Source organism: Vombatus ursinus, unplaced genomic scaffold (genome assembly GCF_900497805.2).
Source record: "Vombatus ursinus unplaced genomic scaffold, bare-nosed wombat genome assembly UNPS02001419.1, whole genome shotgun sequence".
NCBI classification, from domain to species: Eukaryota; Metazoa; Chordata; class Mammalia; order Diprotodontia; family Vombatidae; genus Vombatus; species Vombatus ursinus.
Window position 1 is genome coordinate 17,498,931 of NW_020941197.1, and position 18,960 is coordinate 17,517,890.

Sequence of the window (18,960 nt, forward strand, 5' to 3'; positions counted from 1 at the left end):
GAGAGAGAGAGAGAGAGAGAGAGAGAGAGAGAGAGAGAGAGAGAGAGAGAGAGAGAGAGAGAGCACATTTAAAGAGCTGTTACTGGCTAATAATTATTCAAGAGAAGAGGCAGGATGGTCACTGGAAAGAACCTTGGATTTAGAGTCAAAGCACTTCAGTTCAAATCCCCACCACAAGCTACTTGTGTGACATTGGAGTAAGTCACTTAACTTCTGCAGACCTCAGTTTCCTCATCTGTAAAATGTTGGACGGATGGCCCAAGAGGTCCCTTCTAGCTCTACATCTCCAACTGCAGGAAGGGATCTTGGTATAGAATGTTAAGGATAATGAGGATTTTCCATCCCTTAGGCTGTTCGTCTATAAATAGAGGTATTTAATTTACTGGGGAAGACTATGGAAATACCTTGATTTGCATCTGGAGAGTGTGCAGAGATTTGGAGGCCTCTGATGTCTGTCGGTTAGCATGGTTGAGCTGTACCTCTATCTCATTGAGGTCCCCTTCCATCTTCTTCTTTAGCCGAGACGCTTCAGCTTGGCTCTTGGCTTCCAAATCCAAAGTTGACTGCAGAGAATCAATGGTGCGCTGCTGGTCTCTCCTAGTTTTCAGATGACAGACAGAAAACAAATGTGTGTGTGTGTGTGTGTATGTGTTTGATTAAGAAGGATTACCTGGTGAGTTTACAGTGATTTAGGCAACAAGAAGAATTTGGGGTCCCTATTTTCTGAGCTAACAAAATTGGGTCAGAAATCTTTTTGCTTAAAAAAAAAAACCCTTGAGGGGCAGCTAGGTGGTGCAGTGGATAGAGCACCAGCCCTAAAGTCAGAAGGACCTGAGTTCAAATTTGACCTCAGACCAAACACTTGACACTTACTAGCTGTATGACCCTGGGTAAGTCACTTAACCCCAATTGCCCAAAAAAACCCCAAAAAACAAAAAAACAAAACCATGAGATTGACATATTAGGCCAGTATGTGTATATACATCACTGGTTTATTCAACCAGCATTTAATGGACTTTATTGTAGCGGGGAAAGTGATGGCCTTTGAACAAGAAGGCTTAGATTAGAATCCTGGTCCTGTCATTTGACTGGTTGTGAAACTTTGGCCAAGTCACTTAACTTCTGTGGACATCAGCTCTCTCCTATGTAAATGAAGGTATTGAACTCTAAGGTCTATCCCAGTTCTGACCATTCTATGAATCTCTCCCAGCCCCAAACACAGGATGTTTAAAGATAAATAAGTCATGGCCTCTGCTCTTAAGGAGCTGACAATCAAGTCTTAAATAAAAATTTAATTTCCCATGACAATATACTGGAACATTTAAAGCATAAAAGGCAATTTTCTCTGCCCACAATAGGTGCTTAATATTTGTTGAATTGAATTAAGTTGAATACAATTCCTTCTATACATCTTAGTTTTAGCCTCCTAGGCTAAGAGGCCTAGGGCAAACAATCACTCCAATTCCTTGTACCTGGGGTCAGCTATGCACAGAGACATCCTTTCATACATTCAAAGCTGCTTCCCTGTCTAGAAATCTGCCCACAATCCATGATGAAGAGATACCCCAGCATCTCTTTAGAGTATGCCCTTGGCAGCCATGAAGTTATGAGCTGAAGACAATGAAGTAACTTGTAAAAAAAAAAAAATTGAACTATTTTGTAGGAAAAAAAGAGTATTGTACATGGGATAGTACGTTACAAACTCAAGACAACTCATAGACAAAAAGGTTAACTCCTACATCTGTCGCCCTTCTCTGCAAAAAGTTGATATGGACCATCCACTCAGTCATCACCAATATGTTCTCTCCCTTGAAATGTCATCCAAGAAGAGCTCTGGACTGCATGTTTGTCTTGGAATGTTCTCTGAGGGCTCTGTCAATGATTAGACAACAGAATAAAACCTCCAGAATCCATTCAAATGGCAGGGGAAAAGAGAATGGAGAAGAAATTGTTCAAACTTTTCTTTCTTTGTGAAACAGAACAGATGGTACATTATAGCCATTGAAATATGAGCTACTTAAGGGAAGTTCTTGTGTTCTTGCCTTTCTTTGTGTGTCCCTAGGATTGTATCTCCAGTGCCTGGTACATATTAAGAGCTTAATAAATGCTTATTGACTGACTAACTATATTAAAGTAGGAGAAGAAAGAACACAACAAAGGATTAGTGGAGAAATCTAAAATCAGAGACGGTCTTAGGAAATTCCAATATATGGTCCAAAAAGTAGGTGGTCAGTCATGCACAAGTATCAACAACTAGGTAGGTAGCCTGAGTAATACAATGGGAACTCCAAGAGGTGAAAAGACCAGAGGAAGCCTTCTAGTATGTTGAATAGAGCCTTTATGGAACATCTATGGGGAAACATTGACAGAAATTGTACAGGAGGAGAAGGCATGGAGGGAGCACTTGTGAATGGGTGGAGGGAGTTATCTACATGAATGAAATTGCCAATCCATAAGAGTATCATATCTGGGAGGCTGCAGGGTTTCTTTGCAGCCACACAGTCCATGCAGCAATTTCATTTGCAAAGGATGAAAGCATTCTGTTAGCTGCCCAGCAGTAAAGCCATGGAGGTGCAAGCTCTCCACTGTGCACTGCTCATTAGCAAGTTCTATGAATGGGACAGAGCTTAAGAAGGGCAAAAGGAGCCTTCATTTTCCTCTCAAACAGTTCAGCAACATAAACAGAAAAAAAAGTATCAGGTGCTGTGTCAGAAAAAAAAGAACACTAGGAATTTGAATTAGGACTGCTTCATTGTGTTTAATAAAGTAAGCCCATTAAGAACAAAGGCCTCTTTCATAAACACAGGAGGAACTGAGGGATGGAGAGTGAGTGATATAGCTTATCCCTCCATGTATCCGAGTAGTGATAGAATCGAGGGCAAATGAGATGGAGGGCCCACTGTCTCTGACTATAGGCAATGAGGTATCGTGAAGAGGGTTTGTACTCAGGAAGAGCTGAGTTCAAATCTCACATCAGACATTTCTTTGTGTAACCTTAGACAAGATACTAAACCTCTCTGAGCCTCAGTTTCCTCATCTGTAAAATGAAGGGGCAATGATAGAATCTACCTCACAGGGTTGTTGCAGAGACTAAAAAGTACTTTATAAACCTTACATAGACACTTCAACTGTTGTGATAAGCAGAGGTTAAAATCAGAATGTGGTAACATCATTGTTTGTACAGATGCATTACTACTTTCTTGATCTACTGTACTGGGTGAATATTTCTCTTTCATCTGCACATCTTTTCTTTCAAATATTTCAATATTTCTTTCTGCAATCCTCCCCCACCTCCAATTCCTTTTCTTCTAGGTGTCACACAGGGTTAAGGAATAGTGGTGGGAGGACTGTGATACAGACAGATATAGGTGGGTGAACTTAACACGAATTCTAAAGCTCTTACATTGGAAAAACCAAGTGGTGTTTTTACAGCACCAGAACATTTCTCTCAAAGCTACTTCTTTTAAGAGTCATTCATTTAAGAGCCTTGAGTGAAAATCCTCTATATGGGAATGTGTTCTGCTCAAACTTTCCATTGTCAAGACAACAAATAGTCATGCTGTAGTTTTGCAACCATGCTCACTTCTAAGTTTAAAGTGGTGAGAATTAATTTTTTTAAAAAAAGTTTCATAGAAATCTACCAGCAGATAAATGTTTTAGAAGCTGTTTTTCATCAGTGTGAATATATTCATGCCAATCAATACCTTATATATAGATTCTAGAAATCTTAAGAGATGGCCTTGAGGAAGCTTTCATTTCATAGGCAAATAGTACACTCCATGACCAAGGACAGTTTGCTAGAAAGTCCCCCTACTTGAAGCATACCCACAACTAGAGGAGAGGAAATAGATAAATGAACATGTGGTCAAATCTAGCATCAAATGAAAAAATAAAATGAATTCTCCATTTTATCAAAATGAACTCAATCATTTAACTGATCAAACATTAATTTAAAGCTAATTCCTCCTAGTACTATCACATCTCTAGATCTGAAGAATAATGGTCTTATTCTCTGTCATTTGTCTGATTTCATTTTAAGAAACCTTTATGAATTAATTAACTAACAAAGTCTGGTAGGAACCAAAGTGGCAGTTAAAGATGTCAAAGATGCGCTCAACTCTTGTTGCTTAGCAATGGAATGAACGGAGCCATTCTCTGCCAAAGAAGCATGAGACAACAGAGGATTCCCAGTCAGAACTGGGCATCTTTATTTGGACCCACAATGCTTCAGTCATGTTTGCAACTTTAGAGAAGTAGAGAACTTTTCAGAGAAGGATTACAAAGAGAAGAGGTGATGGGGTAGTTAGCAATCATGGAAGCATCATTGGGTTCTTTGAGCTGTGTCTTGGTCTTTGTTAGCATCTACCTCTCAGGGTTGTTGTAAGGATAAAATGAAATCACGTTTGTCAAATCATCCAGTCAGTTAATAAACATTTATGAAGCACCATTTATGTGCCAGGTACTATGCTAAGTACTGGGAACACAAATATGAAAAAGAAAGACAATGCCTCCCCTCAAGGAGCTTACAATTCACTGGGGTAGATAACAAACAAAGAAAGTTGAAAAGTGGAAGGGGCTGGGTGAGAGTACCCAACTCAAGGGAATGATAAAAAAAAGTCCAAAGAAGTGCAACTGGATGGGAAATGAAGAGTTGCCTTGCCTGGAGATCCCCCTTAAGTCAAAGTTTGGGTGGGAGTTTTCTACTCCATGCACCATTCAGAAGGATCCCAGGGTGCTGATGAGGTGTGAGTACCAAGCACTTTGTAAACCTCAAAGCACTGTATAAATACTAACTATTATTGTGGTGGAGGTTGTTTCAGGACGTATCTAAAGTCTTCATAGAACAAAGAAACTTTAAGAAAAAATCTACCTCTATCTATGGTCCACCACATGACCTAGCATAGTAAGAACCATGCAAGTTCTAGAAACTTGTAGAAAGCTAGAAAGTTCCCTTACCTGAAGTAACCCCACAACTAGAGGGGAGAAATAAATGAAGATGTTGCCAAATCCAACATCAAATGAAAAAATAAAAATAAATATCCATCATATCAAAATAAATACGATTATTTAATAGGTCAAACATTCATTTAAAGCTTAAACTAAATAAAGTAGTCACAACTCATCTTTTTAACTAACTAGGCCCTACTAAATACTATCTCTTTCGGCCTCTGTTATTAACACATGGAGCACAGTTCTCAATCAGAAATGCAATTTCTATTTTCCCTTGGTTTGCTTTAGTTTAGTTTAGCTGGGATTTGGAGGATATGACTGATGTTTGCAAAAGGCCCGGTATTCACCTAAGTAACAAGGTAAGTCAACTATATTCATGCGTTAGTAGATGGGGCTTCCTAACAGATAAATTGTTGCTCTGTCTTCTGGTGGGTATCTAAGATTTAACTGATTGATCTCTAAGCAGACTATCAAGACCACACCCCCTTCTCTGTGACTAGCAGAGATTACTAGGAGAAAGAAGAATTCAGCCAACAACCAAACTTTCACTGTTAGCCATAATTACCCATCAATGACAGTGATCATAAGATTTGAGGAAATCATATGTAGTACCCCGTTAAGAAAAGATTGAAATCCCCTGGGTTAGGATGTCAGAAAAGTGTCTCTACTTATATACTTAGTACCCAACCAGCTAGCCAACAATACCATCACTATTAGGTCTCCAGATGAGATAAGTATAGAGGCAGCTGAAATTGAAACAGAAACTTGCCTCAGGATCATGGTCCTCAAATCACTAGGCTTGGACAAACCATACCCCAGGGAACAGAAAGAACAGACACATGTGATTGCTATCCACTGTCTTTCATTTCTGAAAAATTGTGGTGAACAGGAGAAGTGATAGAGAATTAGACATGGGCAAGGGCCATTCCAATTTTCAAAAGAAGGTAGAGTTTGCAAATGATAGGCCAGAAAGCTTGATTTTGGTTCCTTGAAAAATGATAGAATATAATATTGAAGGCATAGTTCATGACTACTTTTGTAAAAAAGCAATGACAGTTTAGAAATAGCATGGCTTCATTAAAACAAGTCATTCTCTCCACTCCCTTTTGGATAGGACCATTGGACTGGTAGATCAAGGAAATGCTGCAGACATTGTCAAGTGCCTTACAAATGAGTTTGTCTCCCATGATATTCTCTTAGACAACACTGGAACAAGTGTTCTAGAGTAATAGTTGTTAGGTAGACTCAGTGGAATGGACAGAGCAAACTATTTCTTAAATTAGCACGTAAATAGTTATATTAACATATTGAATCACACTTGTAGAACATAAGCTCCTTTGGAGACTATATTTCATTTAATCATTGTATCCCAGAATCTAGCAGCCACCAGTAGGTATAGTATTAGGTACTAGTAAGAGTAGTACCTAGTATGTACTTAATAATGTTTCTAATATTGAGTCAAAATGTCAAATGAAGCCAAAAGGTCAAATGAAGATATGTCCTTGGGTTTTTGCAGCACTTTCATCAATAACTTGGAAGAAGGAATAGGTGGTATGCTTATCAAGTCACTTAACCTCTCAGCCTCAGTTTCCTCATCTGTAAAATTGAGACAATAGCAGGATTGTGATGATCAAATGAGATAATATAGGTAAAGCACTTTGGTTTAGCATTAACTTGCATACAGATGTTAGCTATCATTATGATCAGATTTGTAGATGTGACAAAGGAGAGTTCACATGTTGGATGAAAGAATCAAGATCCAAGTTTGGCCAATGTACTAAATCTAATAAGGCAAAATTTAGTAGGATAAATGTCTAGTGACATCACTTTTTTTTAACCTAAGTATATGAATTCATATCACTTTGTGTGAAAAGGATCTAGGGTCTTGGTTGGCTGTAAGCTTGGCGTGAGTCAAATATATGAGTTAGCAGGTAGGAAATCCCACACAATCTGAGAGTGCATCGAGGGAAGCATAGCATTGAGAATAAGGGAAATGATGTGCCTGTTGGACTGAACACATAGAGTGTACTATATTATGGGTTCTGTGTTTCGGGGAAGAACATTGCAAGCTAGGACACATGCTTTCAGGATGCTGAAAGGACTAAAGGTGCTGAAGGTTGGTTCAAAGAACTATGTCCTGGTGGAAAGACTGTAACATTCTGAACACATAGAACTTGAATCCCATTTTTTCTGCTTACTATTTGAAGGACCATGAACCAGTCATCTTACTGCCCCAAATCTCAGTTTCTTCATTGGTCAAATGATGGGGTCGGTCTCAATGACCCCAAAGTTGCTTCTTGCCCAAAGATCCTACAATCCTAAGAACTAGGGATGTTTGGTATGGAGAAGAGAAGCTTTGGTGAGGGTAGATCAGGGGCATACTACTATATTCAAATATTTGAAAGTCTATTATCTGGAAGAAATATTAGGCTCATTCTATTTGACCCAGAGCTAGGAGTAAATGGTAGAAGCTGTGTAGAGACAGATTTTAGCTGGATGCAGGGAAATCACACGCCTAGTCATAGGAGTAGTTTAAAAGTGGAATGGATTGCTTTGAGTTCCCCATCACTGGATGGTTCCAAGCAAAGGCTGAATGACTACTTGTCAGAGATGATGTTGAGGGGATTACTGTTCAGGTTTGGGTTGGATAGATAACTTCTGAAATGTCTTTCTTTTTTTCTGATTTTATTTTATTTTATTTTATTTTTTAAACAACAGATTTGGGACATGATAAGAAATAACTATGTTACATTTTCTTTTAAAAAAAATACCTGCCGTGTTCTACAGAAATGGAATAAATAAGATTTTAAAAATTCAAAAGTTTATATACATATTTATAAAAACAACCAAGTTGGAAGAAATTAAACAATGCTGAGTTGTCCATGAAGAAAGAGGTCTGGGTGAAGAAAGGCACTTTCAACCTTAAGAAACCAGACATCTTTAGGTATAGAACTGGTCACATTTCACTTCTAAAAACCTCCAAGAAAGAACTCCTTGTGACCTATGAGAGACATTCAAACTCTTAGCTTGGTATTCAAAGTCCTTCAGAATCTGGCAACCTACTTTTCAGCCTTAACTCAAATTCGTTTACTCTATAGTAACTATACTTCAGTTTAACTGGATTACTTGTCATCCTCTATTTGCACATCCCATGCTTTCCCACTTCACTGCCTTTGCTCATGCAGTTCCCCATGTTCCGCATGCCTTTATAGACTGACTGCCAATCTCCTAAATCAGAGGTGTCAAACACATGCCCCACAGGCTGCCTGTAATACTCCAAAGTGCTGTCTGAACCAAAAACGTAATTGGGAACTATTTAACAAAATAAATAAAAATATGAGAAAACATAGGTAACATTACATCTTAAAACTAAGTCAATATGCGTCCTACAGGGATCCTTATGTAACAGATTAGTGGCCCCTGTTTCTGTTCCAGTTTGATATCACTGCTCTAAGGCCTGGCACAGATGTCAGCTCTCTCTCGAAGCCTTCACTGACTTCCCTAGTCAATGATCTTATCCCTTTCCCAGAACTTTCCCAGTCTTTCTTTACTCTCTTGTATGTATTTACACATTATTTTGTATTATAGTAAAGGAAAATGATATACATCCAAATGACAAGCCCCATGAGGGCAGGGATTTATCTTTGCATCTCTCCCACTGAAACAATGCTCTATACATGAATAAATGTGGATTGAACTGAATCCCTGTGGATCTATTTACTACTAACCAGTTTTAGACATCTTGTTTTACCCTTGGATGCTGATTTCTTTGATTTTTAATGCTTATCAGCCCCTCCCATTTTGGGGATGCCTTTAATATCTGCTCCTGGAATCTGACCCAATTCTCCCAGGTCCCCTCTATTCATGACTTACCATGAAGCTATCATGCACTCATATTCAATAGCATAAACTCTGCCATTCTGGTATTCTAGGAACAGAGCCATGTGGCCACTGCCCACCACCACACAGAATGGGCTGTGGAGACATTCTAATGCCTGTTCTGAACGTATCTATTACTATAGTTGCTATGAATCATTGACTAAAACTCTTGAACAGCACAGCCATCCCCCCCGCCTCCGCCTCCCCCTTTGTTCAGTTCTTCATTTCTCATGCCTAGCCTCTGGTCCTTTCTTTTCCAAACTGTTAGATAGCTGTTTAGACCCACTGCTTCCTTTGCACTAAGATTATAATAACTGGCAAATTGCTCCACACCACTCACATGTGCCTGATGAGATACAGCCTCTCTGAGGATTCATTTTTCCTTGGCTGAGTTTATTTATAGGAATTCATTTGACACTACCTGAAATCATTTTATTTAACTGTGTAAGAAGGCATTTATTTTCCTCCTCCTCAGAGTAGGGCAATTCTTGAGTCCTAGTGTTTCTGCCTTTCATCAAGAAAGTCCATTTGGACATTGACATAGGGCCTTAGAAGTAGAAATGATTCATTCACTACAATTCATTGTTTAGGCTCAAGTTTTTATATACTAGGGCATAGGTAACCTAAAGCATGAGGTACAACTGAATTTTGTTTGACATCCTCATTAAAAACCTGACCCAAGTAGGAGTTTCTTCTGACAATGGACTGTAGAAATGAGCCAATTACAGAATATATTTGAATGGTTTTGGATTTATAAAAAGTGTCTTTTTCCTTTTTATTTTTTAAAATATTTTCCAAACATATGAGGAAAATTATCTGACACCTGAATGGTAGACTTGAATTTCTTTCTTCTCTTGCCCACAGAAGAAGCAGTCTTCCTAACAATTGAGGGGATATTGAGAGGAAAGATTGAAGGCATACATATGTATACCATGAACCCAAGTAACCCAGAATTAGCAATATCCCTGTCCTCAGACTGCCGGCACTGCTTTCAGTTCAGCCCCTGAAAGCCATCATCCAAGGGAGGAACCCTTGTGGAGAACAGGTTCAATATTTCTACCACTGAGACCAGCTGCTGAGCAATGACCAGCAATGAAGTAGTCAAGCCAGTCTAGCCGGAGACACAAAACACCAAGAAGAAACAGGAGCTGGCATGTGCCAGGAGGTCAATCCTTCTCAATCACCATCTCCTTTCAGACCCTGAGAACCTGTGGAAGAGAAATGCCCCCTGCCCTTGTGAAAAAGGAGCTTGCTACATCCACCACCACCACCATCAACTGGAGATCAGCTGCTACCAAACTGGCAGGTAAGGCCAAAAATCTAGGGGACAGCAGGGCCCTTTTGACCACCAGGCCCGACTTCCCTCCCCTGCTCTCCCAGCCATGGTCCCCAGAGGTAATGCTTGTGAAAATGCAACCTGGCCACTGTCTCTGCAGGTGTTGTGGCCCAAACTACTGAAGACACAGAAAAGAAAGTTCTTACTGCCAAAGGCCTTGACATCGTCAAATGATTCAACAGCAGAAACCAGTCTAGTTTTAACTAATTTAATGAAAATACCATTAAAGAAAATACATTACCATCTGCTTTGCCACTACATCATAAGAACCAAAGGGACCTTTTCATTGACCTTGGGGTGAAATCACCTATACGTAATACTTATGCACTTATACGTAACAACAACAACAAACAATAATAGCTAATATTTATATGCTGCTTATTACATGTAAGTCATTGCACTTTATAATTATTATTTCATTTGATCCTCACCACGGTTCTGGAAGGTAGGTGCTATTATTATCCCCATTTTACAGATGAGGAAACTTGAGGCCAACAGAGGTTAAATGACTTGACCAAGGTCACACAGCTAGGAAGTGTAGTTCCTCAAGAATAGGGGTTGACTTGCTTTTCTAGTTATGTCTCTGGCACTTAGCCCAGCGCTTGGCACATAGTAAACATTTAATAAATGCCCTTTGATCCGTTCCTTCAAATCAGATAGAAAAGATAATCACAAATTCCTGGTGTTTCTAATAGTACCTTTCATCTATAAAGTTTGAAGGGCTTTGTAAACAGATTCACTGATCTTCGTTACCCCCTTCGGAGACAGGCAAAGGGCTCCTTTTATCCCCTTCATTTAATTGAGGGACTGAGAAATGGCATATTTAACATCCTCAGGATGGGATGCGTGGCACTAAGGGAGGTGGACTCTTTCCTTGGTTGTTTTTAAATTCATCGTCCTGACTCCTTTTCTAATCCTGCTTCAACAGAGATTCAAGAAGCCGTTTAAATCTGTCTTCACACCAGACCTAGCAGATGCTGTAAAGTAGGCAATGGGTCCCTGGGGAGTAACAGTATGTAGGGTAAGTAAAAGTCTTTTTGTGCCACAACTGAATCCTGGAAAGCAGGGTTGAGGGGAGAGAAGATTCCTCTTTCTTATTTTAAAGTTGGTGTCAGTAAGCTAACATTTACTACAGTGATTCTCCAAAATAAATAAATAAATGAATGAAGAAAAAATTCTACTCTCATGAGGAATCATAACAATTGAAATGGGTGAGCATCACCACAGGAGAATTGAAACATACACGTTAGTCCGTTAGTTAACACAAGCAGGTATTAAGTGCCTAGTCCAGGGGTGGAGAAGCCGCGGGCTGACGGGCACATGTGGCTCTCTATACCCTTGGGTGAGGCCTTTTGACTGAGTCCAAGTTTTACAGAGCAAATCCCTTTTATTGAAGGGATTTTTTCTGTGAAGTTTGAATCCAGTCAAAAGGCTGCACTTGAGGACCTAGAGGGCCACCTGTGGCCTGGAGGCCGAGGATTCCCCACCCCTGGCCTAGTAAATGCCAAGCACTGTGCTAAGCACTGGGGATACAAAAAGACGCAAAAGACAGTACCTGCCCTTACTGAGTTTATAATCCAATGAGGGAGATGATAGGCAAACAACTACATACAAACAAGCTCTAGACAGAATAGGAAATTATCAGAGGAAAGGCAACAGAAGTAAGAGGGACTGGGAAAGGCTTCCTGTAGAAGGTAGGGTTTTAGCTGGGACTTGAAAGAAACCAACAAATCATCGAGTCAGAGATGAGGAGGGAAAACATTTCAGGGATGGTGGATAGCCACAAAAAATGCCCAGAGCCCAGAAAAGGAGTGTGACTTCTCTTCAAAAACTTAAGCCATTTTGTTGAGTTTTTTATAAGGTCAAGTTTAATGTAGTAAGTATTAAACTTGTGCCACGTTTTATACTTATGCTTCATAATATAATGATGATGATATACCACCTGTAATATACTTCTGTATTAGGCAAGTTTTGTTTATTTCATGAATATTAGATGTACCATGCTATATATGTTGGATATGTATATTATATATTAAGCCAAATTGTTTATAATTTTTAAAATCTGGATTATTCAAAATTTTACAGAATATCTAATGAAACACATGACACACTCATGATGCTATAGCATCCCCTTCAAGAATCATTGATTTATTAAACACATACTATAGGTAAAGGAATGTAGTTTGACTTGTGAGTAGTTATCAAGAAAATTGTAGACATGGTCACTTTCCTACAATCTCAGGGTGGAAAGGGGACAACACATGAAAAGAAGTGCATCCTTCCACCACCACTACCAGCAGCAGCAGCACCAAAAAAAAAAAAAAAAAAGCAGACTATATGGAAGTCTACATACAAAACATTCAAGCTAGTAGCAGTGACTCAGAGCCAGTTCTTAATCTCTCTCTCTCTCCCTCACACACACACACACACACCATGAAAGGTAGGCAACTGAGATGATTTTTTGGGCAGTCAGAGATTCTGGGTTAGTAGATTCCATGATCTGCTAAATGAGAGTAAGACGAGCAGTGTGACTATAAAGACATAATAAGTTCAGTTTGGTTAAAGCTAATGAAGGAAATACATAATGACTACTCATTATAGCAGTCTTAAATACCTCAAGTTTTCAATTTCTTCTTCTTTCTCTACAAGTTTTCTTTCAAGTTCTACTTTAGCCTCCAAGACCTCAAATTGAAAATGAAGAATTTTGTTCTCTTCACGTTCCAAGACACCCTGAAATCAAATACACAAACTGAATTTGTTTTTAGACAACCAAACTTAAATTTTATTTCTTTTATTTTGATGAAAGAGCCACATCATTGATCAGGCAATTAACCAGCATTTATTAAACACTTACTGTATCTCCAAAACCGTGATAGGTGCTAAGAATACAAATACAGAAAAGGGATGGTCCCAGCTCTCATAAAGCTTACATTTTACTTAAGAGCACGCTGTTTTGAGGACAAAGATCTCTTTTGAGTTCCTGGGGAAAAAATGCAGGGTTTTAACTAACCTTTTTCAGGGATCAGAGCAAGATCAGAGGTAATCGAGCAATCTGGTCTACACTGTAATCTTTGTCTTCCATTTTCAGTGGGTCATTCTAGCTGCTATTCAACAATTAAATTTTTTAAGGTTTTAAAGGTATTAAAAGGTAAATACTTTTTTAAGGTATTTAAAAATAGGTTATAGAAAAAAATAGTTATGGTAGGGACTAAAAGCTTGGATTCCTTTGACAAATCCACCAGTGGTAAATTCCTATAATATATATATATATATAATATATGTAAATAATTATATAATATATTATATATGTGAATAATTATATATAATATATGTAAATAAATATACATGAAAGGTAAAACTTAAACATAAAATCATTGAGAAGTTCATGAAGCTATTCAATAGATTCTTAGAAATGTCAGAAGTAAGATTATGAAGTCACTAATGTATTGCTTGACTGAAGGAAGGAGATAGTATAATGTAGTAGAAAGAGTTTTGAATTAGGGAGTTAGGAGGTTTAAAATTTTTTGCTCTACTACTAGCTACTAGTAGAAGACCCTTAACTTTTCTATGCCTCAGTTTTCTCATTAAATACAATTGATGATCTCATAAGTCCCTTCCAGTGCCAAAACTGTTATTCTTAAGAGCAGGACTCTGAAAATAGTAATGTTGATTTTGCTATGTGGTAAGCACTGGTGGATATTTTAAAAATAGACAGAGAGTCAAGATATTAGGAATTTTAGTCATGCTCACCTCCTACCGCCCTGATTTCTAATCTGTCACCTCAATCAAAAGGAAACAAGCTAAAAAAAACCAAACCCAACATTAGATGGCTGTTTCCTCAGGGTGAGCCCATGTAGCTCCTGCAGGGGAAACTGTATAACCTCTAACCCTGAAGAATTCACTGGAAAAAAAAAAAGTTTAATAAAAGAGTTGGAGAAGGTGACCTAGTATAACAATTTAGTTTGGGTTTTTCAAAATGTTTCTGATAAGCTTTCTCATAATGGTTTGCCCAGAAAAAGAAATAAATCAGTTGTACAAATTGATGGAGCCCATGTTGATTAAGCTTTCATGAATATGGCCGAAGTTGGAATCAAATATATGTGGGCAGAGAATAGTGCCATCTAGTGGTAACAAACGATTCAAGGAATACAATTTTAGCACTAGACCCCTTATTAGGCCAATAAGCAGAACAGCCTATATGCGGTGATCTGATACCTCTGACCCAAACTCTCCCCTTGCAGCCAATCATAGTGTCTGAAATTTCCACCATTTTCTCTATACTCCTTTGGATCAATGTATTTTCTCCAGGAGCTCTCTTTCCCAATGCAAATGTCTTATTTTGGAATAAATAATAAAGTTATCTTCATAGTTCTTCCTCCTCCAGGATCAAACTCTTCTAAATAGATTACAACCTTTTTAAGAGAAAGGACTGCAAAAAAAAAAAAAGAAAGAACTGCCTCTTCATTGTCTTCTAATTTCCTTCAGCCTAACACCATTTTATCAAGGACAGTCCTTCCTATTATTGGATATGCTCTATTAGTACCCTGGGGCCATCTCCAGTTGTCCTGATCTCTATCCGGCCACTGGCCCCAGATGACTCTGGAGGAGAGAGTGAGATTGGTGACGTTGCACAGTCCGCTCTCACTTAAATCAAATTCACTTGCAAGTCATGGCATCACCTCCCTGATGTCATGGTTGTCTTCTAGAATGAAGGGCAAACAAGAACAACAACAACAACTAGCAATCTGAAGGACCTCAAGAAATGTTTGTGGATGAAAGGAAAACAAGGCTGACTACCTAACAATTCTACTTGTCTACTGAGGATTTCAAGCACTTTTAAGGAAGAAACCATGATTTCTTCATTTTTGTATCTCTGCCAGTGCCTACCGCACTAAGTACATTGCATGTCAACAACACTAAATAGATGTTTCTTGAATGAATTCTCTATCCATAGACTTAATATGTGAAACTTCTTTCTCAGGCAGGAATCTTAAACAACTTTAAAGATGAGACCTCTGGAACAATCTTCCTCAGTATAGGATATGCTTTTGATGGGTAGTTTCCTTTTGTCATACTCTCCAATGGTCTGTGTGGCACTATTTAAATGCATTTACTCCTCAGATACACATATTTTAAATTGCAGAGGTACTTTTTTTCTAAGGGCAAAATAGAATGAACAATTTAATAGAAAAGAAACTTATTAACAATCCAATGAACATATCTAGTAAATAGTTACTCCATCTTTCTCATGCATACTGAGAAGAGCATTTTAATTGCCAGCTAATGTCCAAGGGGCAAAGGGAAGAGACTTTTTTTTCGTGAGACCTAAGTCAAGAAATAATGAAGAAGGTGACATGCCTCAGTGGAAGGAAATATTCTTAGTATACAGAAGGCCTGAATTTGAAGCCTAATATCATAGTATGGTGGATAGAGTGCTATACTAGATCCACAAGACCTGGGTTCAAATCTCCCCTCCAAAATGAGTAAAATGCTACCTTTGTCACCTGTCTCAGAGGGTTGTTATGAAGCACAAATGAGATAATACATGAAGTCCTTTGTATACTATGAAGTAAACATTATATTACATAAAATTCTTTGTCAACTATAAAATGCTACATGTTAGCTATTAGGTAATATGTTATTTTCATGCTAATAGCTGACATTTAAATAGCACTTTCCGTTTTACAAAGGATTTTACATTCTACTTTCTTGCTTTGCTATTTTTCAGTCATTCAGTTGTGTCTGACTCTGTGACCCCAGGGACCATAGCACCCGAGGCCCTTCTATCCTCCACTGTCTCCCAAGGTTTGCCTAAGCTCACGTTTATTGCTTCTATGACCCTACCTATCCATCTCATTCTCTCCTGTCCCTTTCTCTTTTTGCTTTCAATCTTTCCCATCATCAGGGTCTCTTCCAATGAGTCCTGTCTATCTTAGAGGGTTGCCATAAAAGTCAAAGGTCATAATGTATAAAACAGCCTTTGGAAACTATAAAATGTGATATATCAGCTATTTTAAATTAATGTTAGTAAATAATAATAAATATCACCAATGCCTATATAGCATTTGACAGTTTACAAAGTGTTAGATAAAAAAATTAAAAATAGAGGCAGCTAGGTGGCGCAGTGGATAGAGCACCGGCCCTGAAGTCAAGAAGACCTGAGGTCAAATCTGGCCTCGGACCAAACACTTGACACATACTAGCTGTGTGATCTTGGGCAAGTCACTTAACCCCAATTGCCTCACCAAAAAAAAAAAATTACAAATAATTGACTAATGCATATAAGTACCTAATGACTATGTTTGAGGGAATTTTACATTAATCATGAACTCGAAGAGGTAGAAACACACATCACGGTATCTGTCTTATTCAGCACCATTACTCAAGCCAGCAGGAGAGACCTGCTTGGTTGTGTGTACGAGGGAAATGCAAACCTTCAGCTCTTCCCAGGGATAATACCTCGGCTTTTTCCAGGGCCACCTGGGCCTCTGATTTTTCCTGTTCAGCCAATCTCTTGACCTTTTCCATCTCAGACAGGTTCTTGTTTCCTTCTCTAATCTGGTCTGTCAGATCAGAGATTTCTTCTGAAGAGACAGAAAGAAGAAAAACCATGTTAGTGATGGGTACCAGCTTCAGTTTCATTAAGACTGATACAGCGCTAATATATAGTGACTCTTTGTAACATTAATTTCCCCTCCCTTTTTACCCTCCCCCCTCCCCCCTTTCCTTTTTAATGGTGCTTATCCAAACAGACTGGAAACAGACTAAAGCCAGAGAATATGCATCTTCTAAGATGCTCTCATCAGTTCTTCTGCTCTCCTATTAGGAGGATTCAACAACTACCGAATGCACAGCTACTGAAGAGCGTGAGGAACGTGGATTTAGGCAGATTTGTTCTTTGCCTGCATCCAAGCATAAATCTAGATAAGCTAGAGATGCTCAAGATAGGACTAGAGTAGGCAACAGCCCCTCTAAATTTTAAGTGCACGAGCTCCTGAATGTAAAGGGAAAGGATCAAGCCTTCAGTATGGCGATACAGCAAGCACTGTTGGAAATTCAGTTGCCTGATAGCATTACTGTCATCATGCCTCATCGTAAAATCTCAAGTACATAAAAGATATATTGTGAGCCAGGGGGCATCAGAAAGATAATGTGACTTTGGAAGTAGATAATTAGCCACAGGATGTGGTGCTCCAAGGTCTAATGCCAGCCGTGCCCTTCTGATCTGTGCTTGGGGACTCTGCATCCATCACTTAAATTGTTTGTGCCTAAGTTTCATCCTTTTGTAAAATACAAATGATGAAAATGCTGAATTCCCTCATAAGGGCTATGGCAAAAAAGAGTCTATAATCTTAAGGAGGTTGCAAAACACTTTATAAGTGAAATTTAAATGTTCAGTAATTAGCAGCCTCTACTGGGGTCACATACTCTGATATGCGTTCTTTCTAGAACGGGATTGACTATGATTGACAGATTGGGGACAATGTCTGACCAGGACAATTTGCAGCTTATGCTCCTAAACCAATTGTACCCCACCCTTCAAGGGAGCTATGATTTCATTATCATGAACTCTTTTAACTAGAAGAGAGAACAATTCATCCAAGCCTTCTTTGTCATCCTGTGTCTTATCCATAATTTTCTGTAAGGTAGTTAGGTGGCATAATGGATAGAGAGCCAGACTTGGGAGTCAGAAAGACCTGAGTTCAAATCCTTCCTCAAGCATTTATTAGCTGTGTGACCTTGGACAAGTAACTTAGCCCCCTGAGTCTGTTTCTTCTTCTGCAAAATGGAGATAATAACCTCCCTTAAAGGTTTGTTGCAAGGATCAAATGAGGGAACGTATGTAAAGAGTGTTGCAAACTTTAAAGCGCTATATAAAAGCTAACTATTATCATTATTATATCCTCCATAGAGATCTGACATACTGGAGGCCTTTCGCAGGTTCTTGTAAATATTACATGAATCCCAGTGTACCACTTGGCCTATCTATCTATCCCTTACCCTCACAACTCAACTAGCTCATGGTCTTGTCTGGTCACACATGGGCTGAGGTCATCTGCAGTGCCTGTCCAAAATGTATATAATGATGTGCTAACTCAATGGGTTGTCCATACATTTGCATATTTGGGTAACAGAATTTTTTTAAATTCCACTCTGTTTTTCAGTGTGGGTGGCTAGGTTGCTCTGAAGTGACCATGGATCTCATTGAAGGAGGCTTTTAGTGTTCAAGGGCTCACTGAAATCAGCACATCATCATCTACCACCAGGAACATCTGGAGAATCTTGCCATACATAGAGAATTCCTCTTTGATTTGAACCTTACACAAGGCATGTACCATTTCTCTGGTGAATTCTATCGGTGAACTTATATCTCCCTGTTTTATGTCTCTCCTGATACTGATAGAGATAATCATTTAACAGTCCTCTAACTTCAGTTGTCAATGATCTTAACATCTTGGTAGCAGATCCTTTGAAGAGAACCTTGAAGAATGAATTTTGTTCTACAAAGTCAAAGTCAAAGGCGCATTTTTTTTAAATCAACAAACTATAGACAGAACAGGATCTTACAGTCTCTGCAATTGTGTGGCTCTTTCTGATGTAGAAAATCATTTGAAAAGGTTTGTCTATTCCCTTCTCATATTTTCATTAATGATATCTTCAGATACTTGTTTTAAATGCTCATAGACCACTAAAAGGTCACAAAGCATATGGCTTTCAGGCATTTCACTCAAAAATCTTTTGGTTAGAAAGAAGAGTTACAGCTAACTCACTCATAGTTCATATTCTAGGCATAC

At 38.6% G+C, this 18,960-nt stretch overlaps 1 protein-coding gene across 1 annotated transcript in view; it reads right to left on the minus strand.

The window, feature by feature from the left end:
- MYH15 (myosin heavy chain 15) overlaps positions 1-18,960 on the minus strand; it is a 157,808-nt gene that overhangs the window by 29,839 nt on the left and 109,009 nt on the right. The window contains 3 exon segments of the mRNA XM_027866702.1: positions 405-597; positions 12,780-12,895; positions 16,625-16,749. Of these exon segments, the coding sequence (XP_027722503.1) occupies positions 405-597; positions 12,780-12,895; positions 16,625-16,749 (434 nt within the window).